At 42.6% G+C, this 26,867-nt stretch overlaps 1 protein-coding gene across 1 annotated transcript; it reads left to right on the top strand.

Annotated features, from left to right (window-relative positions):
- The first annotated feature begins 3,395 nt into the window (after window positions 1–3,395).
- Window positions 3,396–26,368, top strand: LOC107295070 (sialic acid-binding Ig-like lectin 11). The gene is made up of 11 exons (XM_015824361.1): window positions 3,396–3,511; window positions 6,928–7,064; window positions 8,857–9,276; window positions 11,726–11,779; window positions 12,097–12,381; window positions 16,749–16,814; window positions 16,935–17,186; window positions 17,745–18,068; window positions 19,412–19,499; window positions 21,392–21,512; window positions 26,058–26,368. The coding sequence occupies exons 2-11, from the start codon at window positions 6,965–6,967 to the stop codon at window positions 26,217–26,219; spliced, it is 1,872 nt and encodes a 623-aa protein (XP_015679847.1). The 5' UTR covers window positions 3,396–3,511; window positions 6,928–6,964; the 3' UTR covers window positions 26,220–26,368.
- Window positions 26,369–26,867: the final 499 nt, after the last annotated feature.

Below are 26,867 nucleotides of genomic sequence, written 5' to 3'. Positions count from 1 at the left end.
CTTGCGGGAAAAAAAAAAGATCTTGCAAAGTTGGAATTAATTGATTGAACTTTTTAGTCCCACCCAGTCTGCCGTTACCACCGCAGCCACGCCCACCCAATGGGCCACGCCCACCCAATGGGCCACACCCATCCGGCACCCGACGATGCATAAGTGGGTTTTGGGTTGCAGTTTGGGCACTCAGTCTCTAAAAGGTTCGCCATCACTGACTTAGATCATAGATTGCAATCATTAATCATAAGATACAACAAGTGTATGTAGGTATGGAGAGCAGAAGGGGAACAAATGTTTCCCTTCTGCTCTCCAGACCTCGAGCTGCTGAGTATCTAAATATCAGACTTGCATTTCAAACATGAATTGACCCAACCATCTCAACCATCATTCGACCTCAAAGACTTTGTGTCCCACCTGACAGACATTGTCTCTCTCCTCACATGGACGGAGAACATCTATGGAGATTCTCAGTCATCCAGGTCCTAGTTGTCCCAAAGATGCTTTTTCACAATGCATCACGAGTTGCCTCATGAAAAAGCATCTTTGGGACATGAAGGAAGAACATTTTTGAGCAGCTGTGAGTAGCCCCATGCATAGACTGCTTTTGGTTTTTAGCATCACTGCACTTAGCTCTTACTAGGAAGCCCCATCTTCTTAAATATTTTGAGGAACTAAGAATTCAGTCTGCTGTAGCGCAAGTTCCACTTTCTTCTGTCTTATTCTCCTGGGGTGAAAAAAGCCCACACCTCATGCCAGTTATTTCTTACCCGTGTTATGAGAAAGAGAAAAATCTGTGCCTAGTCGACCATTTTATGTTCTGTCTGCTAACTTAGCGCAAAGAGCATCTCCAAGAGGAACTGAACAAATGGAATTTCTCAAAATAGAGTTACTGTCTGTGTCCCCTGTCTGGAAACCCCCTGCATGCATATTGAATAGCTAACCAATTCCCCTGTAGCGGAAACACTCTGCAATATAAGGCTTTGTCTCCCTTTGTGTCACAGTTCCTGAGCCCTGGTGGGCAGAAAATGCTTACTTAACTGAATTTTGTGAGCTTGGATAATTGGCGCAACTTGAAGTAGACTCACTTGTACGTTCAGGTAGCTCCATGGCGAATGTGCATGAATCTTCTGGCAGTGTATGATTCCCATGGAACGGATGTAGTTATCAAAATTAATCCTGAGAACTTTGTTCCTGTCTTTAGACTCAGTGTTCATACCTGTAACACAGGGGTGTCAAACTCAATCGTTTGCGTCAAGGGTGCCTGTGGGGGCCTGGGCAGGAGTGGGACAGATCTGAGGGTCTCTGGCAGAAGGGGGTGGGACCGGGGCAAGCGCCAAGACATGGTCCATTTCTTCATTCCTCACAAAGGGTGACACCTCCCCAGCATGCACTCAGGGGATGGGGCCGACACAGCAGGGGCTGGTTCCTCGCTGTTTCCAGATGACCTTGTGGAGCTAAGACTGAATGCGTTTCAGCATAGATGGCCACCACAAAATTGTACATTGGCTCCCGGCTGGCCTGGGCCAGGGCCAAGGCAGCGGGGGCCGTTCCCTCACTGTTTCCAGGATGACTTCGCGGGCCACATGAAACCACTTCGCGGGCCGCATCTGGCCCCCGGGCCTTGTGTTTGACATGTCTGCTGTAACAAGTCAATAAATTTAACAGAATAACCAGAGTTGGATGGAATCCTGGGGGGGTCTTCTAATCCAACCCCCTGCTCAAGCAGGAAACCCTATACCATTTCAGACAAATGGTTGTCCAATCTCTTCTTAAAAACCTCCAGTGTTGGAGCACCCACAACCTCTGGAGGCAAGTCGTTCCATTGATTAATTGTTGTGTCAGGAAATTTCTCCTTAGTTCTAAGTTGCTTCTCTCTTTGATTAGTTTCCATCCAAGATTCTCATGGTTGGGTCGTACAATAGGTTAAGCTGGTTAATTTTAGCATTGTTTCATTTTTCTTTGGGGCCTCAGTGTTCTGTGAATGCAAACCATATGGTTAAGTTTATGATTCAAGAGAAGTTCCAGGGAAGATCTATTCAGTAACCCAAGAAAAGTAGCCCATTTTGCCAACCTAGCTACTTAATAGACGCAGGGCCATCTGAGCACACCAATAACATTTTTTTCATTTGCATAATATCCAGGGTGAAATAATTTTGTTGCAAAAAGGCCTCCGTTGTCTAGTGACTAAATAGAAGGGTGGAGCTTTTCTTGGGAAAGAGGTCAAAGGAAATTTGCAAGAAGCTTGCAATATTTGCATTATTTGAAGGTTTGTAGATTGTGCCTCAATGGTTTTGTGTCTTAATATTCATCAGGTGTCTCCAAAATCTACCGTTTATTCATAAGGCTACAGTGAACTATCTCATTACTTTGCACACTTCCAATGGGTGGAAAATGAACTTATGACATGCATCTTAGTTACTCTTCTGCTCCTATTTTCAACCCAGAATGACCTGTATCTAGACAAGCAATCTGTTCAGGCGTGCATTATGAATCAAAGGTTAAGGCAAAATTTGTATCTCTTAGTCAGAATTTTCCACCCATATCCAGCTTCATTTAATGCCTCCAGCATTCTCCAGCAGACCAATCCAATAGTTATATGTTAAAGGTCCATCCATCACGTTTGAATTCTCTCCTGTCTGCTTTGTCTCATGATTTTTTGGCTTCTGAATGTTTCTCAGTAGGCTGCTCATCAAAATGATTATTTTCCTCAAGATCTGAAGCAGCCTGTCTCTCATTTTCCTGTTGTGAAAAATGGATAAAAAGAAAAATTGGGGAAAAAAAATTCTAGTGGTTAAGGCATCAGGCTAGAAGCCGGGATATGGCGAGTTCTAGTCCCATTTTAAGCATGAAAGCCTGCCGGTAACTTTTGGCCAATCACCAGGAGACTGTGAGTTCTAGTTCTGCCTTAGATTATGAAAGCCTGCTGGGTGATTTTGGGTCAATCACCAGGAGACTGTGAGTTCTAGTCCAGCCTTAGACCATGAAAGCCTGCTGGGTGATCTTGGGTCAATCACCAGGAGACTGTGAGTTCTAGTCCCGCTTTGGGCATGAAAATCAGCTGCGTGAACTTGGACCAGTCACTCTCTCTCAGCCCAACCTTCACAGAATTGTTCTTGTGGGGAAAATAGGAGGAGGGAGGAATATTGTGGGTGATCACCACCTTGAGTTAGTTATTTATAAAACAATAATAAAGGCAGGGTATAAATAAATAAATAAATAAAATAAAAATAAAAAGTTGCCACTGGAATTCTGTCCCACCTCCCAAATGACCCTTGAAGGCATGTTGTAATTGAGGAAAATACCATGTCACTCCCCTTGCACCCACAACTTTCACACGCTTCTGCTTTTCTTTTAATATCAGAAAACGTCTCCCTGCAGTCCTCTGTCTCACAGCAGAATCAGTAAGCACTGCTCCCGGTGTGAAGAGAAAGTAGATTATTTAGCCATAATAACAGAGAAAAGATCTCACCGCAGAAGGAAAGAAATCTGGAACAAGGAACCAAGGTATAGTTTTGCGGTGAGTTTAAGGAACTTTTCTGAGGAAAGTCGTGGTGTATTTTCATTCGAATGCTGATCCTCTGGATAACTCCTGACTCAGGATAATTTAGAACATAAATCCTGATACTGGTTTGAGATAAAATGTGTGTGTGTGTGTGTGTGTGTGTGTGTGTCTGCACACACACATGGAAGCTTTTGAGTCATTGTTGTCTCCTGGTGACTGTCTGCACTAGTCCCTGTAGTTTTCTTGACAAGATTTTTCAGAAGTGGTTTGTCTTCTCCGTTTCCCCAAAATGGAGAGAAAACGATTAGCAGGAATAGAACTGATAGTCTTCCAATTTCTGGCCTCATGTCTTAAAACCATTACACCAAACTGTCTCTCAAAACTGGGTTTAAAATGCTTTCTTTTGTAAACCAGAACTCAATCTGGAAGTTAACTCCACTTTGAAATAGAAGTCAGGATTGCGGGAACCATAGGGCCACGCATAAAAATAAGATGGCTGTGGAAATTCTTCTCATTCCTCTAATGTGTTCCTTCACAGTGCAAAAAGTCTTTGAATCTTTGACGTTGTTCTAAGGATGCTTTCAATGTTTATATATATATTTCAAAGAGTTATTTTGCTGGTGTTTGCTGTTTCAAGGCTAAAGAGCATGCAGATGTTGCTGCATTCAACTATCTGTGTCTCCATTCCGGAATTTTTTTTCTGGCTAGTTTGGTTTCCTAATCAGGAAACAGTCCATGGAGAAATTCCTTCTTCCTTGGGGACTAAATCAAAATGCAGGGAGGCTGAAGCCTAGCTACAAAATGAAAGAACATTCATACAGCAGTCTGTCACCTCATAACTGAGATAAGGGCACAAGAAATCCATGGGAAGAATTGCTTCTTCCTTTAAGACATGCCAACGTTAGTTCTCCCATGTTAAAAGGGAAAGCAACCAGACATCAACACAATCCATTGCTAACATGAGGGACAGAGGGTAACTAGGCCTTATACCCAAAAGGGAGTCTGTCTAAGCTACTACAGAGCTCAATCTGGAGAAAGAGGCACAGAAATATGATTACTATACCCCCACTTAGATAGAGGACTTGCTTTTGATACCCAGCAGTTCTAGAATTCTTTCTTAATGGCTTCCTACTTTTTCTGTAGTTACTTATCGGGAGTTCATAGATTCTGTTGTTCTCTAACAACTTTGGGAATTCTCTGATGCACAGTAGATAGTCATGAAGCTTCAGATCATACACCTCTGTCTTAGATTTAGTGGGAAGGTCAAGAGACATCAGATCTGAAAGCTCTTGAAGGCTGCTTGACCTTCAAAGAAAGATTCTTTCAGAGTTTCCTTTCCTATTGCAAAAGGCTAGGATAAAGTTACAGAAGTCAGAGCAACTGGATTGGTTTCCTTTTTAATATTCAACTTGTTTCCCAAGTTCTTAGTCTATTCCTCATGGCTACTGTGTGAACAAGTAAGTTGTCCTACCTTACTACACAGGAAAATCAGTGACGGTACTAAGAATGCGAATCTCTCTCCAGTTCTAAGTGTACCATCACATGTTCCCTGGAAAAAAGACTATACAATGAGAAACAGGATACTCACATATCTTTCAGCTACCCTACATGTCAATGTCAGTGGGAGATGGTGCACCTTACCTACTAGAAGTTCACCCAAACGTGTTCCTTTGAGCAAACACAGAACACAGAAAATGTGGAACAGTAGTTCCTTTTTCATAAAATCAGAAGAGATTGTTGCAAAAACAGCCAGATATATTTTCACTGCAGCACTATATAACTAATTCAGGAAGTAAGTTGACAGTTTTTTGTTGAAGCAAACCAACCAAACCAACTCTATGCTTCCTCTCTGGGGCCGTTGTTTTGAAGAGTATCAGAATCTGGCTAAGAGGAAGTGGGAAGCCATACAGAAGCTGCACTTTCTATTTTACTTTTCCTCATAAAATTTTTTTCCCCTGATCCTAAACTACTTTAATTACTTTAAAGTAATTAATCAATCCAAAGATGGAAAAACAACTTCAATGCGTTATTATACACATAATAACTGCAGCACGCATTGCATATGCGCAATGCTGGAAAAGGGAAAATATACCAACAAATGTAACGATTATTTACAAGATACTAGAATGTGCTGAGATGTACAAACTTACTCTGGAAATAAAAGACAAGGAAGTTACAGAATTTTATGAGATATGGGACAGGTATTACAATTGGTTAGAATTGAGGAATAAAAAAGTATGAGAAATAATGTAAATAAGTGTAAATAAATGTAAGAGATATAGGACATAGTATTGTTAAGAAAAAAGAAAAATGTACTTTGTATTTTGTTTTTTGTAAAGAGAAAAAGAAAAAATAAAATTTAAAAACAAACAAACAAACAAATAATAATTTCGCTTCCCATAAAAATACTTTCCCCTTTCCTAACTGACTAAATTATTGTAAGATCTTTTCTTAAGGTTTTTTTTTAAAAAAAGAAAAGAACATATTATCTCTTCTGTAGACCAGAGACCAAGCATGCCAAAATACTATGCAAAACAGATTTGGATGCTGTTAAAAGACAAATATGTCAAATAATAATATGTTCAAGGTTAATAATTGTGACTATTGGGATTGTTCAGCCTGGAATCAGACAGAGGATCACTCGTTAACTCATCCATCTTACTTCCAAAATATTTAATCACTGGAGGTTTTTAAGAAAAGACTGGACAGCCATCTGTCTGAAATGGTATAGGGCAGTGGTGGCGAACCTATGGCACGGGTGCCAGAGGCGGCACTCAGAGCCCTCTCTGTGGGCACGCGCGCCGTCGCCCCAGTCCTAGGCCTTCAGCTGGGTTTTATAAAACCTTTTCGCTTTAGGTCTCCGCCGCCGTGTGCAAAAAAAAAAAGGTTCAATCAATCAATTTCAACTTCTCGCGGGGAAAAAAAAGATCTTGCAAAGTTGTAATTGATTGATTGAAGTTTTTAATCCCACCTAATCTGCCGTTACCACCGCAGCCATGCCCACCCAATTGGCCATGCCCACCCAATTGGCCACACCCACCCAATGGGCCACACCCACTCAGCACTCGACGATGCATAAGTGGGTTTTGGGTTGCAGTTTGGGCACTCGGTCTCTAAAAGGTTCGCCATCACTGGTATAGGGTCTCCTGCTTGAGCAGGGGGTTGGACTAGATGACCTGCAAGGTCCCTTCTGGCTCCATTCTGATTGATTGATTTCAGGTGAATTCTGTTAACGTAGCCCTGCATTGGTAACCCATTCAAGTGATAAGGTGGTCTCCTTAAGATAATTGAACAAGTTATTCCTAGATACTCCAAGCCCTTTGGATGCACTTATTCTTTGTGGTGTCCAGGTATCTCTATGACCGTTGCCAACATATTTATTTTGCTTCTTGTAAGCACACCAGATCACACGGCTTCTCTTCCTACTACAGAGCTCATCCTTTCACATAAATATCAAGGTAAAACAAGATGCCAGCCAACGAGAGTGCTTGGTGGATAAGGCTTCTTCCTTGTAAGAAAAAGAAACCATTTCTGTCTTTGGCGATGATCTTGGCCATTCTATGTAAAGGTAGGTGCAATGTACTAAAATAAGAAAAATACGGAATTAAAAATTATTGTCCGGTTGACATTAGGGATGATAGGGTTCAACATATCCGGTGGACAGAAAGTTGTTCTACTTTGATTTTCAGTTTCCTTTGGAGCAGTGGTTGCCACTCTCTTCTCATACTGGAGACTGATGACATTTCTAGGAAATTTGGTTTATTTACAAAACAACTTGCTTATTTTGAGAAGCTAAGAAAAATCAGCTTTGGTTTAGACCACGGGTAGGCAACCTTGGCTCTTTTATGACTTGTGGACTTCAATACCCAGAATTCCTGAACCAGCCATGCTGATTCAGGAATTCTGGGAGTTGAAGTCCTCAAGTCATAAAAGAGCCAAGGTTGCCTGCCCCTGGTTTAGACTTTGATGAGAGACCTCCAGAGAATACTAGGGCTATAAGGCAGAATGAGACACTAGCAATATTGTAGACAGAACCCCAACTGTGTAACCAAGGCACAGATACAGAAGATTGTATGGGTTATTCCCAGACAGGGAGATCTATAAATAAAGATAGTGAGAGATCTAGAGAATTCTTAGATAAATTTCCAACAGTTGGATGTTGATTGTATTGGTGGCACAGTGGTTAGGATGCAGTACAGCAGCTATTTCTGCTGACTGCCGGTTGCCAGCAGTTCAATCCTCACTGGCTCAAGGTTGACTCAGCCTTCCATCCTTTGGAGGTGGATAAAATGAGGACCCAGATTGCTGGGGGTAAGAGGCTGACTCTGTAAACTGCTTAGAGAGGGCTGTAAAGCACTGTGAAGTGGTATATAAGTCTAAGTGTCAAACCTGCATGAAACCTGACTGAAGCCATCTTGCTCGTTTTCAGTTGCCACACAATTGGGGGGAGGAAGAATGAGACGTTTTATGCTAGTCTCAACAATTCTCTGTTCTGTGGGAACCAAGGTCATTTCTGTTCCCTCAACTTGGGGGGCTGAGCCTAATGTCAGAAAGCCCGCCAAACTAGTCTATTGGGAAACGCAGTTGATTGCAAAGGTTTTGGGGTGGGAATTTTAACTTTGTATTACTGTTTCTTTTGGAGGGGACTTTAGTCTTGGTTTCACTTTTGACCGTGCCGATACTTTGTAACCAATAAACATGTTCTTAGAGGAAAACTTGTCTAAGAGTTCTGCTTTAATTGGTCTCATCTATCGGAACCATGACACTAAGTGTTATTGCTATTGCTATTTTGGCTGCAGTCTTTACACATCTCTTGATTCAGTCTATCCCTTCCAACTGAGATGGTTCAACCATTTGGCAAAGTTCACTTTTTGTCCTATAAGGAACTGTCCAATTATTTTTTTTCCCTTGCATCTTGTTAAACAACAGAGAATCATTTCATTGTAGAGTTCCATCTATTATTTATTGTCTTGGACACTATGTCTGTAGTGGACATATCACTCTAAACCCAGCTTAATAATAGACAATTGCTGTGTTTTTGTTATATACAATTCCCAAACACCAACACTACACCATGGTTCAGCACAACGTTCTTGTTCACCAATATAGCCAAATAATGCCACAACATAGAGGACCCTTAGCTGCTGAATGCCGTCTTCTCTTTCAATCTCTTAAGCCCACTGTTGTGGTGGAGAAGGTGCACAGTGGACACATGGCCTCACGTTTTGGGGGGTTTGACAACTTGTGATGCTCTCCACTTTATGAGTTATTCCTGCAAGAAACCTCAAGAGGTTTTCCAGTGTTTTCATTTAGGCTTTGTCTGTATCCAAACTAATTTTGTTTTGTTTTTCTTGGATCAGGAATCAGAAGTCAAGGAGCAAAGAATTATAGTATCACTGTGCCTTCTTCTGTCTTCGTGCAACATGGTCTCGCTGTTCATATTCCGTGCCAGTTCACTTATAAAAGGGAACACCTGCGGCAAGGCAGTATATCTGCTTACTGGATTAAATCTCAGTCACAATTAGCCCCCTGTTCTCCATCGGTTTATCAAACCTGCAGGCCTGTAGCCACCAATGACGAAAAGCAAACAGTCAAACATTCGGCCAAGGATCGCTTCTATTTATTAGGAGATTCAATTAAAGGAAATTGCTCACTTGTCATCACGGAGGCTCAAATAGAAGATGAAGGACAATACTACTTGAGAATTGAGGGAACAGGTGATTTAAAATTTTCTTTTGTCCCAAACATGGGACATACTTCACCTTATGTTTGGGTGATAGGTAAGTAGTTTTCTATTGTTGGATGACTTATTCATTTTGTTGCGTTTGTCTCTTTTCTATTATAAAGAGATCAGAAAAGATCTACCAGTAGGAGATTAGCTATTAGGAGATATCTATGCTTTGGGTAAAAAAAACCCAAGCAAGATAGCAACTGTGACTGTGTGACTGAAGCCTTGTTTCATTACATGTGCATTACATGTTATAAAAAATTGAGCCTTCAGTCACTTCCAGTGCCCGCCATTTTGCCTTTTTTGACTTTCTTCCTCTATCCCTCCACTCCTTTGGAGGCCTGCAACTACAGTGATGAGCAAAGAATTGCCTCCTCTCCTTCCAGTATCTTCCAATGTTGACTCAGCAAAGGAAATAAATTAGAATATATCCTGCCAATATTAAGTACCAAAATGCAATCTGTTGTTGAGGTCCCCTTTGATGCTTTAAAGCAGGGGTCTCCAACCTTGGCAACTTTAAGACCTGTGGACTTCAACTCCCAGAATTCCCCAGCCAACATAGCATAGCTAGCTAGGGAATTCTGGGAGTTGAAATCCACAGTTCTTAAAGTTGCCAAGGTTGGAGGCCCTTGCTTTAAAGGAGAGATATGTTACTTGATGCCTTCCAGATATTCTGGATTACGGCCCCTTTCACATGTGTTGACCGGGAATTGTGGAACTTGTAGTTCACAATATTTGAAGGACATCAGGATGCCAAGCAGTCAAAACAACAAATTGGTCACTGCTTCTTAGCACAGAAAAGACGGAGTGCTAGTGATATCACTATGAAGGAAGAGAAGGCAAGCCAAGTGAAGGAAGAATTAAAGTAGATCACTTTGGATAGGACCCCCAAATATAAGAAGTATCTGAGAAATTGCTCAAACAGTATTCAATGGTGCAAAAAAGTACATGGGAAAACAGAAAAACCAAGTAGGAAAACAACAACAACAACAACACAAATCTCTTTCCTACGTACTCTGATTCTTACAGAATTGAACCTATTAGGAATAGCACTTAGACTTATATACCGCTTCACGGTGCTTTATAGCTCCTTCTAAGCGATTTGCCCCCAAAAATCTGAGTCCACAGAAGAATGGAAGGCTGAGAACCTTGAGCCAGTGAGGTTCGAACTGCGGACAGTGGGCAGAGTTAGCCTGCAATACTGCATTATAACCACTGCGCCACAACGGCTCTCTTGTTCTACATAAGATAGTAAGTCTTTAGGAAGAAATTGGACAGTGTGAATGTTCCAGCCAGGATCTTTAAAATCCCTGTGAAAGAGATGTTACCTTTGATTTTAAGGACAGCATTCTTTACTTTGCCCATAGCACCATGCTAACCTTAACTGATCTCAGAAAGCTAAGGGTTGAAGCTGTTTGGCGCTAAACTAAGAGACCAGTAAAAAATCCCAGGGCTTAGATTAGAAAGTTGACAAAACATTCATGAAGGTTGCAGTGGCAAAACCTCTTCTATATCATTGCCTAGAAAACCACATGCATATTTCTGTGATGTCATGAGGAGTTGAGCTTGACTTATCTCAGAGTACTAGTGGACAATCACTTAAATATGAGCCAGCAGTGTGTTGCAGCTGCCAAAAAAGCCAACACAGTGTTACGCTGCATTAACAGAGGGACAGAATCAAGATCATGTGAAATGCCTTGGTAAGGCCACACTTGGAATACTGCATCCAGTTTTGGTCACTACGATGTAAAAAAGATGCTGAGACTCTAGAAAGAGTACAGAGAAGAGCAACAAAGATGATTAGGGGACTGGAGGCTAAAACATATAAGGAACGGTTGCTGGAATTGGGTATGTCTAGTTTAATGAAGAGAAGGACAAGGGGGGGGGACATGATAGCAGTGTCCCAATATCTCAGGGGCTGCCACAAAGAAGAGGGAGTCAAGCTTTTTTCCAAAAGTGCCTGAAGGCAGGACAAGAAGCAACAGATGGAAACTAATCAAGGAGAGAAGCAACCTAGAACTAAGGAGAAACTTTCTGACAGTTAGAACAATTAACCAGTGGAACAACCTGCCTCCAGAAGCGGTGAATGCTCCAACACTGGAAGTTTTTAAGAAAAGACTGGACAGCCATTTGTCTGAAATGGTGTAGGGTTTCCTGCCTGAGCAAGGGGTTGGACTCGATGACCTCCAAGGTCCCTTCCAACTTTATATTATTATTATTATTATTATTATTATTATTATTATTATTATTATTATTATTATTATTATTATTGCTACTACTACTACTACTACTACTACTACTACTACTACTACTACTACTACTATTATTTATTCTAACCTCCTACTCTAAAGTGCAGCCACCAAGGTTGATTACATTGTAATCTCATATTTATCCTTGCAGTAGTCAAAGCTTTGTGTTTTTCTGTCTGTCTTCCGTGAGTTTGCTGACCCTGTGTGCCTTCTTGGCAAGGAACTCCCACTTTTCCTCTTCCTGTGTTTCAGAACCACCCCAGAAAATCAATATCACAGTAAACACGATGGACTCAGGACACCATGGTAAGATTTCAAATTGTGGACGTTTTTGCAGATCCCTTCAAACCCAGTACCAGAATGCTGATTCTCTGCTCCCCAAATGTTCTTGCAAGCTTGAAAAGCTCTCCCCGTTTCATCTGATCATTCCTTAAGCAACATCTCTTTCCCCCCCCCCCCATCTTACAAGGTCAAGTCCATTTGCATTATATATTTCACGAATGAAACCAACCAACAAAATATTCAGTTATCTTGGTTTTCTGAAATGATGCCAAATCTGTAGAGGCGGCTTCCAATGTGCGGTTTTGGGTAGTTCCCTGTTTGACGCTCCTAAATGCTTGCAGGCTCATCAGAATGGCAAAGGAAAGAGGGATCGAACCGTGTGATGGCCCAGGAAGGAAGCACTGTCACCCTATTCTGTACTGCTGATGGTAGACCAGCTCCCACCCTATCCTGGATGAAGGGGAACGAGAAAATTGGTCAAGCCAAGGATCCCCTTCAACTGAGTGGTCAAGCCAAGGATCACCTTCAACTGAGTGAAATTGGACCAGAGGATGCTGGAAAATATCAGTGCCTGGCAAATAATGAGTACGGATCAGTCCAGACGATGATTGAAGTGATTGTCCAGTGTAAGCTTTACTTGTTGTTGGGTTATATAGCTGAAAACACTCATCCACTGTAGCTTGACTTACAGCAGGAGTCCTCAACCTTGGCCACTTTAAGACTTGTGGACTTCAACTCCCAGAATTCCTCAGCCAGCTTTGCTGGCTGAGGAATTCTGGGAGTTGAAGTCCACAAGTCTTAAAGTGGCCAAGGTTGAGGACCCCTGACTTACATCGATCCAGCAAACCTCCTCCCACTTCATCTGCTGCAGCAGAACATGGTCAATACATCCTTACCCAGGTGAATCTTCCATTAATGGGGGTCTCCACAAGTGAGTGTCGGTGTGGGTGCCTGTTAACCATCTAGGTGGCATATCAGAAGGTCTTCTTCTTTTAAATAGGCTTTTATTCAAAGATTTTAGCTCATAAGAAAGAAAAAAAATAGAGTAAATGTGAAAATGTGACCCATGGCGTGCATCCAGGTTACTTAAGTGATCGTCTCATCTCACTGGGATTGGCTGCTCCACCAGTGCTGGCAGAGGAGGCATGTTGCTGGCCCCATCAGCCAGGGTATTCTGACTGGTGTGGTCCAGAAGAGCTGTTTCTGCCATGGCGCTTGCATCCTGGAACATCTTGACCCCCGGAATGAGGTCTGCTCTAATCTTTTTTTTTTTTTGTATAGATTTTATTAGTTTTTATGAGGAATAAGGAATTTAGGAATAAGATGGGGTTGGGGTTGGGGTTGGGATTTAGGTTAGGGTTAGGATTAAGATTAGAGTTGAGATTAAGGTTTTTCCAAGTAACATTCTCAATATTTAGCCAACAGCATAATGTCTGGGTTCATGTATTTAACAAACAATGATAGAAAATAGTTAATTATAATAAACAATACTAACCACTCAACAATGGCTTTCAACAATGGAAGCTTTTGCTTACCCAAATTGAATTAACTACGATAAAGTTGGGACTTATAAAGATATTTCGGACAATGAAGGAAAATTGAAAGACAGACAAGATCTACCAGAACAAGGTATTGATCTAGCCGGGTGGCCATATCTGCAAATCCAAACGAGATAGGAAAAAGATGTTAAAACAATGGGATTTTATAAAGAACAGATAGAATTTGATCAGATACTGCTAAAAACAGATGAAAGGTTGATTAAGAAACTCTATAGATTTCTGTTAAACTTAAAGATGGAGGAAGAACAAGTAAAAGAAACAATGATAACATGGGCAAAGAACTTTGGATATAATATAGAATTAGAAGGTCTGCTCTAATTTTACTGACCTTCTGCAAGAGCCTACAGATCTGTCTCTGACCGCTGGCCTGGAGCTCCAAAGGAGGATCTTCATGTGGGCTGGTTGATAGATTAACATCAGACCCTTTCTGTTTATCCTACTCCCTCCCTACCCATCTTTTAGCTATTTATTTTGTACTAGCTGTACCCGGCCACGCGTTGCTGTGGCTCAGTCTGGTTAAATGGAAAAGAAAGAAAAGAGAAAGCGCACGTTTGTAATATGTTTAATTTCACAATGCTTGTGGGTATACAATATTTTTGTTGTTCTATTGTCTGTGCAGATATAGAGATTGTCTCGTAGCGTTTGTTGCTTTTACATCCAACAGTTGGCGCTGTTTTTCAAAAAAAGCATGTTTTACCTGTCACAGGTGTAACATCTATATAATAGTAGGTATATAAAAACACGCGTGTATTCGAATGCAACGTTGTGTCAAAATTTCAAAGCAATCGGTGAAGAACTTTCGGAGATTTAAGATTTTGAACAAACGAACATTTACATTTTTATTTATATAGATTTTTTATACTTTAGTAGTATTTCATTTATATAGTTTTATTATTTTTTTTTAATATTGTAAGCTGCCCAGAGTTACCCTGTGGTGAGATGAGTGACCAATAAATTTGAAAAAGAAAAGAAAAGAAAAAGGAAGAATAGTAGGTAGAGAGAGAAAAAAAATAAAAGAATAGAAAACATGTACATTGCCAAGCGCCGGGGAGTCAGGAGATTCTGGCAGTTCAAATGAGTATAAAGATTTATGGCAAGCTTAAGCTCTCTACAAGAATCTGAGCTACTAACGGTCAAGGGAAATGAGCGGGAGATAAGAAAAGCATTCAAGATGGGCTGGATTTAGATCTCTTGTGAGCATGCAAGGACTCATGACTGATAACATGTTTGACCCCTCCCTTGGGCTCAGCCTGGTCCTCTCCTACAGACATGTATGCATGCATACTTTTTGCATAAGAAAGAAAATAATTTTGTGACTTATGGTTTGGATTTGAAAAAACGGGTTATAGAAAAAAGGGAATTGAGAGAGAGGTTTGATTAGAAGTGTATGTATAACTGCTAAGAGGAAGATTGGAAGCTACTTCATTATAAATAGCAGAAGGTCTTCTTGTGGTCCCTTGAAGAAGATCCCTTGTGGTACCAAATGAATAGTACCATATCTCTTAATCCTTTGTCAGCCACAGCTGCTGTCTTACAATTATACAAGAGCTATCAAGGAATGGAGCCTTCTACAAAAGTTGCCATAAGCATCAGTGCTCAAACTACAAATTTCCTTTCTTAAAAACATTTCAGTTGCATCTCCCTTTTACCACAAAAGAACAGGCTACACACTTTTGAGGGGAAGTTACGATTGTATAAACTGAGGAAAGGAATAAGGTTGTGGTGTTTTATTTCCTAAAAGAAAATTTGAGCAAGGAAAGTTGGATCCATTCATAGGATACAACAACAACAACAACATAACTTTATTACGGTCATAGACCAGCAGTAGACGTCACTTTTTACAATATATTTAAGNGAAAAGGTGGCGGAACTCAAACCTGGCCACGCCCTCATCAAACCCTAGGACCGCCCCTTTAGAGAACAGGAATGCAAGTAAAATTTGGGAGGGGCTATTTCCGGTGTGGGAGGGGCTATTTCCGGTGCGGCCGGCCCGGAAAAAGGTGCCGGAACGCGGTTCCGCCGCGTTCCGGCTGAAAAAAAGCCCTGTATTTAAGGAGAAAAAGATAAAATAAAAATAGTACTGACTGAAGAGAGCAATTAGGGCAACACTTGGCTACTACAGACAGAACAAGTTGGTTCTTAACTTTGATAAATCAAAAAATTTAGTTTTTGCTAAAAAAAAAAACCCAGCCAATACTCCTGGAAAATAGAAGGACATAATTTGGAACAGGTTAGAACATTTAGATACCTTGGGGTGGTTTTCCACTCGCAAGGGACATGGAAGGCACACCTGGATCATACATTGCAAGTAGCCAATAGGTCCTTAAATGCAATCAAACATTACTTTTATACAGGCGGAGGTCAATTAGTACCTGCTGCCTTAAAACTTTTCGAGGCCAAAACATTGGCACAAATTTTATATGGGGCACATACAAGAATCCTTGCAAAGAAAAACTTGCTTGAAACCATACAAACCAAATTCGTAGGATATATTTCTCTGATCTGCTGCTTCAAACCCTTTTCTTTCAGCTTTTGGTGTGCTTCGTTTTGGAGAGACATCTATATCAATCTATTCTATTCTGTCTTGAAGGCTGGGGATGATGGAAATTATAACCCAAAGTACTGAGAGAGATACAAGATTAGAAAAAGCTGCCTCAGGGAAAATGAAAATTATTTTTCCCCCTAAAAACAGATAAAAAAATCTTCCTCAGTAAGAAATTGTATTGAAATGCTACGGGTTGCACAGTTGCATCTGTAGAATTGCTGTAAGGATGCAAAATCTGATACGGGCTTGTTTCTCTAGGAGTTGCCACTTTTTTACTCCTAAAAAAAAAAATCTAGATTCTCAGAATGCCAAAAGGAAGTTTAAATTAGAAATTATTGTACATCATTCGCTTTCCTCCTTTCCCTCCTGCAAATAACGATGTGAAAAGAATACATGCTGTCCCGTTCAGGAAACGTGTACAATGCACAATGCGGGAAATATAGTCAGTAACTCATAAATGTGTATTTTATTGTCAGGGTGCTAGGCTGATGGAATGGGACAATCGGCTGCAGTCATATTGTTGTGGCCACTTTCCTGCCTCCCAACTCTAGCTGATCCCCTGAGGCCCCGATGCCGTGGTGAAGTGTCCACAACAGTGTGGCTATGGCCAATTGTCCTAAACCCCTGGGCTGAAGAGTACAGAATTCACACAGCTTGGATCCTTTATTTTGAACTTCTGACTCCTCATTCTGTCATTGAAAAGCCATGAAAATTTGCCTCTTTACCCTTTGGTGAGAGAAAGTGAAACCTCTCACTTCATCACACCTGTCATCTAGTGACCATATGCAATCTTTAAGATGCCCTGTCTTGCAGGCCAGAGGTTTTCTCTTTCTTCTCCACAAAAGTTTTTCTCTCATGGAGTTTGATATGCTGTTTTTTTTCTCTTCAGATCGTCCAAGGATGCTGATTTTCAAGACCTCCCAAACTCACAGGAGAGGCTCCATACTCACACAAGGTACCTTAGGGTGCAACTATGAGCAGGATTCCTCTCTTTTCTGAGGGAGGCCAGTGGCTGGCTTGACCAAGGCTCTCTAGCTCTTTCATGGAAATGATGGAGGCTTTACTCTGGTTTCAGGTTGCTCCGGGGAACTGGCCAATGGCTCTGAGTTGACAGCCCAAGAAGGTGACTCGCTGGAGCTATTCTGCAAAGCAGATAGCAATCCTCCAGCCACAGCTAGTTGGATGAAAGGCGACAGCCACTTGCAGGACACTCCAGAAAACCAGTTGAGACTGACCAATCTGACAGTTGAAGATGAAGGTGTATATATGTGCAAAGTCACAAACTCGATTGGCTTTGTTAACGGGACGTTCCGGCTCTACGTGACATGTGAGTGATCCACGATGCTCTAGAACAGGGGTAGTCAACCTTGGCTCTTTTATGACTCGTGGACTTCAATTCCCAGAATTCCTGAGCCAGCTTAGCTGGCTCAGGAATTCTGGGAGTTGACGTCCACGAGTTGAAGGTTGACTACCTTCACGAGTTGAAGGTTGACTACCTTCACGAGCCAAGGTTGACTACCCCTACTCTAGAAGGCACTTCCTTCTAGAGGGAAGATATTAAAGCTGTTGACGTCTTGAGCTATAGGACATTGCTCATCCTTGGCAGAAAACCAACCAAGGATCAGTTCTGTGGCAGAGAGAAAGAATCTAAGAGAGATTCCTGGATACCACAAGCCAACTAGGATGTTCATAACGAGGGAGTGAAATGAGATTTGAAGGCCTGTAATAGGAGAGTAAGACTCTTATCAATGATACTTTTATCACTATGGCAGCCCTAGGTTTGGAAAAAAACATAGCACCTTTTTTCTTTTCATGTAGATAAATGAAAGTCTTAACCAAACGAAAGACCTTTGAACTACATGGCTCTTTTGTTTTTTTTTTCCAGATGCCCCCAAAGTCAGCAGAAGCCCCCAGAAAAATACAACATGTTATTATCACGACAACGGCTTCCTGTGTAGCTGTACCCTGCATGCTAAACCACCTTCCCAGATCGAGTGGGAAGTGGATGGGGAGAGGATAACCAGGAGAAAAGAAAACTGCATAGTCCAAGCTTCAATCCAGAAGAATGAGGTCACCAGTACCTTAAACTGGACTGGCAGCCTGGACAGAGCTCATAATATTATCTGCATAGGGAGCAATTCTTATGGAATCCAAACCATGCAATTCCAGTTGAGCGCCAAGACAGGCCCAACTTCAGAATCGTCCACAGGTAAGGAACTCCACCAGGCGCGTGTAAGGATACGTGGGAATTATCCCCGGAGGAAGGAGGAAAACCTACAGCCTAGACCAGAGGTAGGCAACCTTGACTCTTTTATGACTCGTGGACTTCAACTCCCAGAATTCCTGAGCCAGCCACGCTGAGGGGAAAGGGAGAGGTTTCCAAGCTGAGCCATGCTGGCTCAGGAATTCTGGGAGTTGAAGTCCACGAGTCATAAAAGAGCCAAGGTTGCCTACCCCTGGCCTAGACAATAGTCTGATAAATGAAATATGACTCTCAAGGAAGGGTGGAGACATTTCAGAAAGGACCCTCGGTAATTTTTAGGAGAGTAAATGTAAGAGAAGGGGAAGATAGTTTTAGGCTTGCAAATTTCTGTTATGGGTACTCCTTAAAGGAGAATATTTATAGCTCAGGGTTGAAATGAGGGGTCCTTGGTGCTCTCTGAGCTTGCTTGTTTTCTTGCAGACATTTCATTACCCTAACTAGGTAACATCGTCTAGCACTGATGATGATGTTACCTAGTTAGGGTAATGAAACGTCTGCAAGAAAACAAGCAAGCTCAGAGAGCACCAAGGACCCCTGAGACGCCCCTTGACTTACAACTGCAACTGGGATCCAAACTTCTATTACTAAGCAACATGGTCGTTAAGTGAGTTGCACCTGATTTTACAACCATTTTTGCCAGGTTTATTAAGCAAATCACTGCAGTTTATTAAGCAAATCACTGCAGTTATCACACAACTGTTCAGCAAATCTGGCTCCCCCCCCCTCATTGATTTTGCTTGTCAGAAGCCAGCTGGGAAGGTTGCATATGACAAGCACATGACATTGGGATCCTACGGTCATCACGAACACATGCTGGTTACCAAGTGCCCGGATTGTGATCATGTGACCATAGAAAGGGCGTGATGGCCATAAGGATGGGGATCAGTTGTAAGTCATTTTTTTCAGTGCCATTATAACTTGGAACAGTCCCTAAATGGATGGCTGTAAGTCAAGAACTACCTAGACTGATTCTTGAAGACCATCATGCTGATTCTCCATAGCAGGGGTCTTCAAACTTGGCCCTTTTATGACTTGTGGACTTCAACTCCCAGAATTCCTCAGCCAGCGTGCCTGGCTGAGGAATTCTGGGAGTTGAAGTCCACAAGTCATAAAAGGGCCAAGTTTGAAGAACCCTGCTCTATAGCCTTGGGAACAGAGGACCTCCTCTATCTCCATGCAGTATAGTCTTAGGAATTAGACTTCCTAAATTTCCCAAAATCTCTTACCAAACAATTACCAGAAGAAACTATTCTTTGGTTTTCTCCAAAGTTCTTGGTTTATTGTTGCAGAAAGATCTAATCAGACTTTGTTCATTGCCGGGCTCTGTGGAATTTTTCTGGGAGCTGGAATCTTCATGGTATGTTTATTCCTGATCAGGTGAGTTTTTCTCCAGATCATTATGTTTTGGCAGAATTGATAAAAATCACATTCTGACCAATAACTTGTATCAATCTATAAAACTCACTATAAGTTAATCATGGCCAGCCCATTGCAGATTTTATAGATTCTGCCCTGGTCTCCCATTCCAGATTCTAGGTTTTCAATATGTAAATGGTGAAATTCAGAAGCATCATTAAATGTTGACAATCATTATGCTCTAGATCTAGTATATTTCAGCAGAGTTACAATGCTGAACAGTTTGCTAATTGTTCTGTTGTCAACAACAATGAAGAACTGGGCCAACATACTAAATATCGTTCTCTGTGGGATATTTGACTGTAGAAAGAAGGAAAAGGGATGGAAGTAAGGAACAAGGTAGAGAATGTGTAGCAACATATGTGTGTTTATTCTATGCTTCAAAAAGATTCAGATGAAGTGTTTCAGTACATGCAGCAGCATTGGCACAGCATCTCTTTAAAGCAGCCACTCTTTCAGGCTTTGTCACACAGCTGCTTTAATAAGCCACATTAAATTTTAAAGATCCACAACTTTTCATGCATGGAATAGATCCAGTAGAATAAATGACATCCACTACTAATTTTAATGTGTCTACTTTAGACAGATCTCAAAGTAGGAAGCAGCTTCTCTAGGATTAGAAGCATACTGGATAAAGGGATGGGAATTTGTTTAAAAACAAATTGCTTGCTTGATTACTATCACTAAGCTACTCCCAAGTAGGGGTATCTATAATAGTGCAGAAAACATTCTGCTTGACTCCAGATATTCAGCCTAAACCAGTGGTGGCGAACCTATGGCACGGGTGCCAGAGGCAGCACTCGGAGCCCTCTCTGTGGGCACATGTGCCGTTGCCCCAGCCTTGCCTCCCCCCATGACCCCCTCCTCACCAGCAGCCCCCCTGGAGGAGAGTCGCCCCTGAGCATGGCCCATGCGGAGCAGCACAGCCAAGGACATGGCAGCTAGTCAGCGTAGACAAAACTCTGCCCTCATGCCCCATCACGCACAGTTGATGCTGCGGGGCACGGACAGAGGGCGTGGTCGTCATGGCACTGCTGGGCTGCCTGGGTGATCTGCGGCGGGCCCTGGAGATGGTGAGTGGTCCTGCGGGCAGGCGGGGTGAGAGCGGAGCAGGGGCGGGGCAGGGGGTGGAGCGGAGGCGGGGCTAATTTGGGGCACTCGGTCTCTAAAAGGTTCGCCATCACTGGCCTAAACTATCCATCTGCCATTGTTACATTTGGGAGGAGCCAAAGTATGATTTACCCCACTATGGTGACACTATCTGAATCCTTACTGTTTATATAGTGTGTACAGAGACACAAGCCCCCAACCCAATTTGATTACGATTTCACATAAATGGAGTGTTGCATTGTTGTGGGGAGGAAATGCACCATTAGTAAGAGAAAGAGATGGAAAAATGATGGATGTAAACTGATTAGGGAATTGACACAAGCAAAAAGCTAGGGATTAAGAGATCAGTTTTAGGAGAAAAAAATAGAGAAGACTGTGGCTTCATTTCTGAAATAACTAGTGCTGTACTAGTGGATTCCTCTAGTAGTAGAGACTGGGCTACATCAGGAGTCTTCAAACTCTTTGATGAAGTTTCTAATTGCTCATTGGACCCCAGACATTTATTATATGAAAATAATGTAACAAATATACAAAAATAATAGCAACAATCTCTTGGATAGTCCTATAGTACTGTTAGTTAAAGTAGTGTTGATTACCCCTTGGATAGTCCCGTCAGCCTTTGGGGTCAATATTGATCCCTTTGGGGAACCCTGAATTAGATTATTTTCTAGGTCCCGTCCGTTCTATGACTCCATGGATGTACAGTGTAAGAACCTAACATTGTCCTACTGACTTGCTCCCAGGATTTTTAAGCAGAAGAAAGCATTGTCCAAAGCTGGTCATGTCGAAGGAACCTCTTCTGAAAGAGAACCTCATGAGAAACCCAAGTATTCCAGCCAAATCTACAGCAACGTTTTCCCAATGGTAGGTTTCACATGTACTTTTGCTCTTCTCTTTCTCCTCATCTGGAAAATGAAGGAAGTAGTGAGTTCAAACTAAATTAGAACAGAACAGAACAGAACAGAACAGAACAGAATACTTTATTGGCCAAGTGTGATAGATACACCAGGGATTTGTCTCCGGTGCATAAGCTCTCAATGTACATGTAAATCAACTAATTAATAATAATTATAATAATGATACCAATAAGAGAAGGTAGTGGAACAGATGAGAAGGATAAAAGTAATACAGCCATACTACATGGGTAAATATACTTAGGCATAAGACAGTACTGTGGGAATTAGGTGTTCAGCGAGCGATAGCATGAGGGGAAAAAACCTATCCCTGTGTCTAGTGGTTTTGGCATGCGATGCTCTGTAGCAGGGCTTTTCAACCAGTGGTACGGGTACCACCTGTGGTACATTGGCACCTGGCAGGTGGTACGTGACCATCTTAGAAAAGTGGTAGCAGGGGAGGGGAATGAGCTGAACCGGTGGCAGCACCGCACAAGCCTGAGGGAGAGATGGCTGGAGCTGCAGGGCTGTCAGGGCTCAGTGGAAGCGCCAGGATCAGCGCCAGGCTCCAGCTGGAGCTCGGTGCTGATCCTGGTGCTTCTGCTGAGCCCAGAAGAAGCACCGATCAGCTGGAATGTTGCAGCATCTCCAGGGTCTTGTGATTTACATTCAGATGCTTGGCAACTGATTCATATTTATGACAGTCACAGTGTCCCAGGGTCATGTGAAGTGACCAAAACCTGCTGCAACCACCCAGCAGATGGGGGGAATAAAAACCAACCCCCCACCCCACCCCCGCTGCCAATCCTCAACAGAAATGCTCACAACAATGAAAACCTCAGACAGGAGGAAGAGCGCAGCCGGGTGGGCAAGCAGGTGTCTTGCTCGACTGTGGCTTGGGGGGCACTTTTTTCAGTGTCATTGTAACTTCGAACAGTCACTAAGTGAACTGTTATAAGTCGAAGACTACCTGTATTTTATCACTTTTTTCCTTTTTTTGTCATCAAGTTTTTGACACCTTGCTAGGTGACTGGTGGTACTCGGATGTTGCCATATCCTAAAAGTAGTACAATGGGTGAAAAGGTTGAAAAGCCCTGCTCTGTAGCACCTTCCTGAGGGAAAGGAGTTGAAAGTTTATGTCCAAGATGTGAATATACAGACTATTCACACATCTTGGACATTAACTTTTAACTATTTTCTCAGCCTTCTTTCTGACCGGTGCAGTTTACAGGTCCTCAAGGGAAGGCAGGCTGGTTGAATCAAGGTCTTTATGAAACTGAATTTCATCACCATCTTCTGGCATTTTGTTCCAAATTACTGATCCATCCTAGGAGTGCAAAATGATTGCTCAAGCAATCTTGTCAAATTCAAACCTAACAAAAGCACCTTTCATTTCTGTGGCTGGTTTTACTCTTCCGTTCGTACAAAACCAGTTCTTGCTGCCCTAAGAGATCCTAAGTCAGGGGTTTTCCAAAGCTAACAAAACATTGTTGTTGTAATCCTTTCATCAAAAGCCAACGTGGCCTGTTTTTTGGTCAAGCTGTAATCCTTCCTTAAATGTAGCTTGCCAGAAGAGTTTATGAGCTTTATTGCATTTGTAAGGAACCTTTCTATTGGCGAAAAGAACCTTGTGAAAAGATACATTAAAAAGCCAATGTATTAGAAAAGAGGACCCAGATAACTAAAGCAGAGATCAGCAAGCCTGTCCCCAGTAATCTTTTAGAAGCCATCAAGCTTTTTCTGAAATCAGATAGATTCCTGGTATTTTAAAAAAATGTAAACAATTTTTGTAAATTCCTTCAGGCTTGGAATGATCTAATTCAATGGTGGCGAAGCTATGGCACGGGTGCCGGAGGCGGCACTCAAAGCCCTCTCTGTGGGCACACGTGCTGTTGCCCCAGCCTCGCCTCCCCCCCACGACTCCCTCCTCACCAGCAGCCCCCCTGGAGGAGAGTCGCCCCCGAGCATGGCCCACGTGGAGCAGCGCAACAAAGGACATGGCAGCCAGGCAGCGTAGACAAAACTCTGCCCTCATGCCCCATCATGTGGGCAGAGGGCGTGGCCGCCATGGCACTGCTGGGCTGCCCGGGTGATCTGCGGTGGGCCCTGGAGGCGGTGAGTGGCCCTGTGGGCAGGTGGGGTGGAAGCGGAGTGGGGGTGGGGCAGGGGTGGAGCAGGGCCGGGGCCAGTTTTTGGGCACTCGGTCTCTAAAAGGTTCGCCATCACTGATCTAATTAAAAGAAAAAGAAATCTATTTCTTTTTTTAAAAAATCTACTTCTTTTCAGTTCTAACCTCTTTGGGGCATGTTTCTTATCCACTGGGACCCCAAATGTTGACCAATCTTGAGGAAACTGAGGCATTAACGCTTCTGTGTGTCAATGAGTCGAGTGCAGTTTTTCCCCCCCCCCCCACTGTCATCTTCAATATTCTGCCATCAAGCCAATCTCAGGAAGGGAGAATAAGAATACAGGTAGTCCTCGAATTACAGCTGTTTGCTCAGCGACTGTTTGAAGTTACAGCACTGCTGAACAAATGATAGTTACAACTGGTCATCTGAAGTATGGCTTGTCTCAGCACCTCTGTGATCATGTGAACATGATCCTGGGTGCTTGGCAACCTGTTGGCACTTATGACTCGTTGCCAAACACCCTGAGATTATGTGAACCCCATTTGCAACTTTCTCTGCTGGCTTCCCCAGAAAGTCAATGGGGAAGCCAGTAGGAAAGGCCACATTTCGCTGAGGTAAGTGTCTCCCACTCACACACCCTCCTCAGCCCCTCTGAGCTCATGATACACCAGCCACTTGTGTACCCCACACACTCTCCCCAAGTGAAGAGTGCCTCTTCTCGTGCATGGCCACACACCCTCCTCAATTACATAGCACCTCTTGTGCACTACTGACTCCTGCAGCACCTTTTGTGCACCTCTGCACCCCTCCCTGATCTATGTGGCACCTCTCATGCATTCACACATATCCCACCGTACCCCTGCACACCCCCTCCATCCTCCTTGATCTGCCTGCCACTTCTACCACACCCTCCCTGACCCATGCAGCGCCTGTCAAGCAATGCTGAGCATGGCTTCACACCCTTCCTGAATCACACAACACTTCTTTTTTTTTCTTTTTTTTTAATTTTTATTTTTATTAACATTTTCCTTTATACAGTACATATTCAGCAGACTATGCCATTTTATATACTATGGATCTACATTCTATATAACAGGGCTTTTCAACCTTTTCACCCATTGTACCACTTTTAGGATATGGCAACATCCGAGTACCACCAGTCGCCTAGCAAGGTGTCAAAAACTTGATGACAAAAAAACGAAAAAAGTGATAAAATGCAGGTAGTCCTCGACTTATAACAGTTCACCTAGTGACTGTTCGAAGTTACAATGGCACTGAAAAAAGTGCCCCCCAAGCCACAGTCGAGCAAGACACCTGCTTGCGCACCTGGCTGCGCTCTTCCTCCTGTCTGAGGTTTTCATTGTTGTGAGCATTTATGTTGAGGATTGGCAACAGGGGTGGGGTGGGGGGGTTGGTTTTTATTCCCCCCATCTGCTGGGTGGTTGCAGCAGGTTTTGGTCACTTCACATGACCCTGGGACACTGTGACTGTCATAAATATGAATCAGTTGCCAAGCATCTGAATGTAAATCACAAGACCCTGGAGATGCTGCAACATTCCAGCTGATTGGTGCTTCTTCTGGGCTCAGCAGAAGCACCAGGATCAGTGCCAAGCTCCAGCTGGAGCCTGGCGCTGATCCTGGCGCTTCCGCTGAGCCCTGACAGCCCTGCAGCTCCAGCCGTCTCTCGCTCAGGCTTGTGCGGTGCTGCCACCGGTTCAGCTCATTCCCCTCCCCCACTACCACTTTTCTAAGATGGTCGCATACCACCTGCCAAGTGCCAAGGTACCACAGGTGGTACCTGTACCACTGGTTGAAAAGCCCTGCTATATAATATATAACTATGTACATTCAATCTAACCCACAATAACCTAATTTGCACAATAACCTTATGTATATTTCCAATTTTTGTTTCTGTTGTTTATCCAAATATACCAATTTTCCCAAACCGCGTAAAATTCCGAATCATCTTTTTCTTTTCATCCTAAGGTGAGTTTGTCCATCTCAGCACATTCATAAATTTTCTGAATAATCAACCCCTCTGGTGGTACATTGCGTTCCTTCCAATATTGCGCGAATGCAATTCTTGCCGCAGTTAGTATATGTAAAATCAGATATCTAAACATACTTTTAATGCAGGGATTAGTGAAAAATTTAAGCCCTTGTTCATTAATAAGTTCATTAAGGCTGAGTGTCTTTGAACATTCTGCATCTCGTTTTGCAGCCTGGACTGAGCTGGTACTTATAAGATAAGCTAGTAACTCGCAAATTTCTCTCCTATCTCTTGGTTGTTTGTGTCCAACAATCACTTAGAAAATAAGGTGAGAACAAGGGGGGAAAATGAGGGCTTTTCCCCCCTTTTTCCAACAACATTGTTCCTTTCTTTCAGGGTCTGAGATTATCCCCGGTCGATAAGCCCACTGTTCCAAGCCCAAGGAGAATAGACCCAGATGAATTGCAGTATGCTGCCCTAGAGTTCAAGCCGAAAAATAAAGGCGTTCCAGTCTTAAGAAATGACAATGTGGAATATTCAACAGTCCAAATAAAATAAAAGTCCTTGGAAGTGAGCGTCGGCTTTTGAGGAAGCAGGAGAGAAAGAGGATTGACGTTTTTGAACTTTGGTGCTGGACTCCTGAAGATACCGTGGATAGCCAAGAAATAAAGCATCAAACAAATCAGCTCAGAGTCATCATGCAAGGCACAAGTAATCGGGCTCAAATTATTTATTTCAGACACATTATAAGGAGACCCAGCTCTCCGAAGAAGGCTGCATTGCTGGGAAAAGGGGAGGGAAAGAGAAGGAGAGGGTGAAAAGCAACAAGGGGTGGTGGTGGACTCAGTTATAGTGGCAATGGGGCTACCCAAAGTCCATCCTGGAGAAAGTTTATCTGTAGGGTTGCTAAGAACTGACACTGACTTGATACATAATTAATCGATCATTCTTAAGAAATGCCACATGTAATGAGGATAAGGCTACTTGATTAAAACTGCAATAATTCGCACACACACACATACATACTACTAAAACATTGGTCTCTGTCTCTCTGTCTACATATTTCAACTGGGTGAAATGGTGCATCGCAGAACAACGTTTTTGGAATCAAGGTACCTCAAATGGCGTAACTTACAGAAGGGGTCCCAAATCCAGGACCCAGGACTCCTGTAGGATTAAAATTTGGCAAATTCATGGTCACTTCAG

The sequence above is a fragment of the Protobothrops mucrosquamatus genome, unplaced genomic scaffold, assembly GCF_001527695.2.
Source record: "Protobothrops mucrosquamatus isolate PMUCROS unplaced genomic scaffold, P.Mucros_1.0 scaffold2209, whole genome shotgun sequence".
Taxonomy (NCBI): domain Eukaryota; kingdom Metazoa; phylum Chordata; class Lepidosauria; order Squamata; family Viperidae; genus Protobothrops; species Protobothrops mucrosquamatus.
This window is presented reverse-complemented; position numbering and strand designations above follow the sequence as displayed.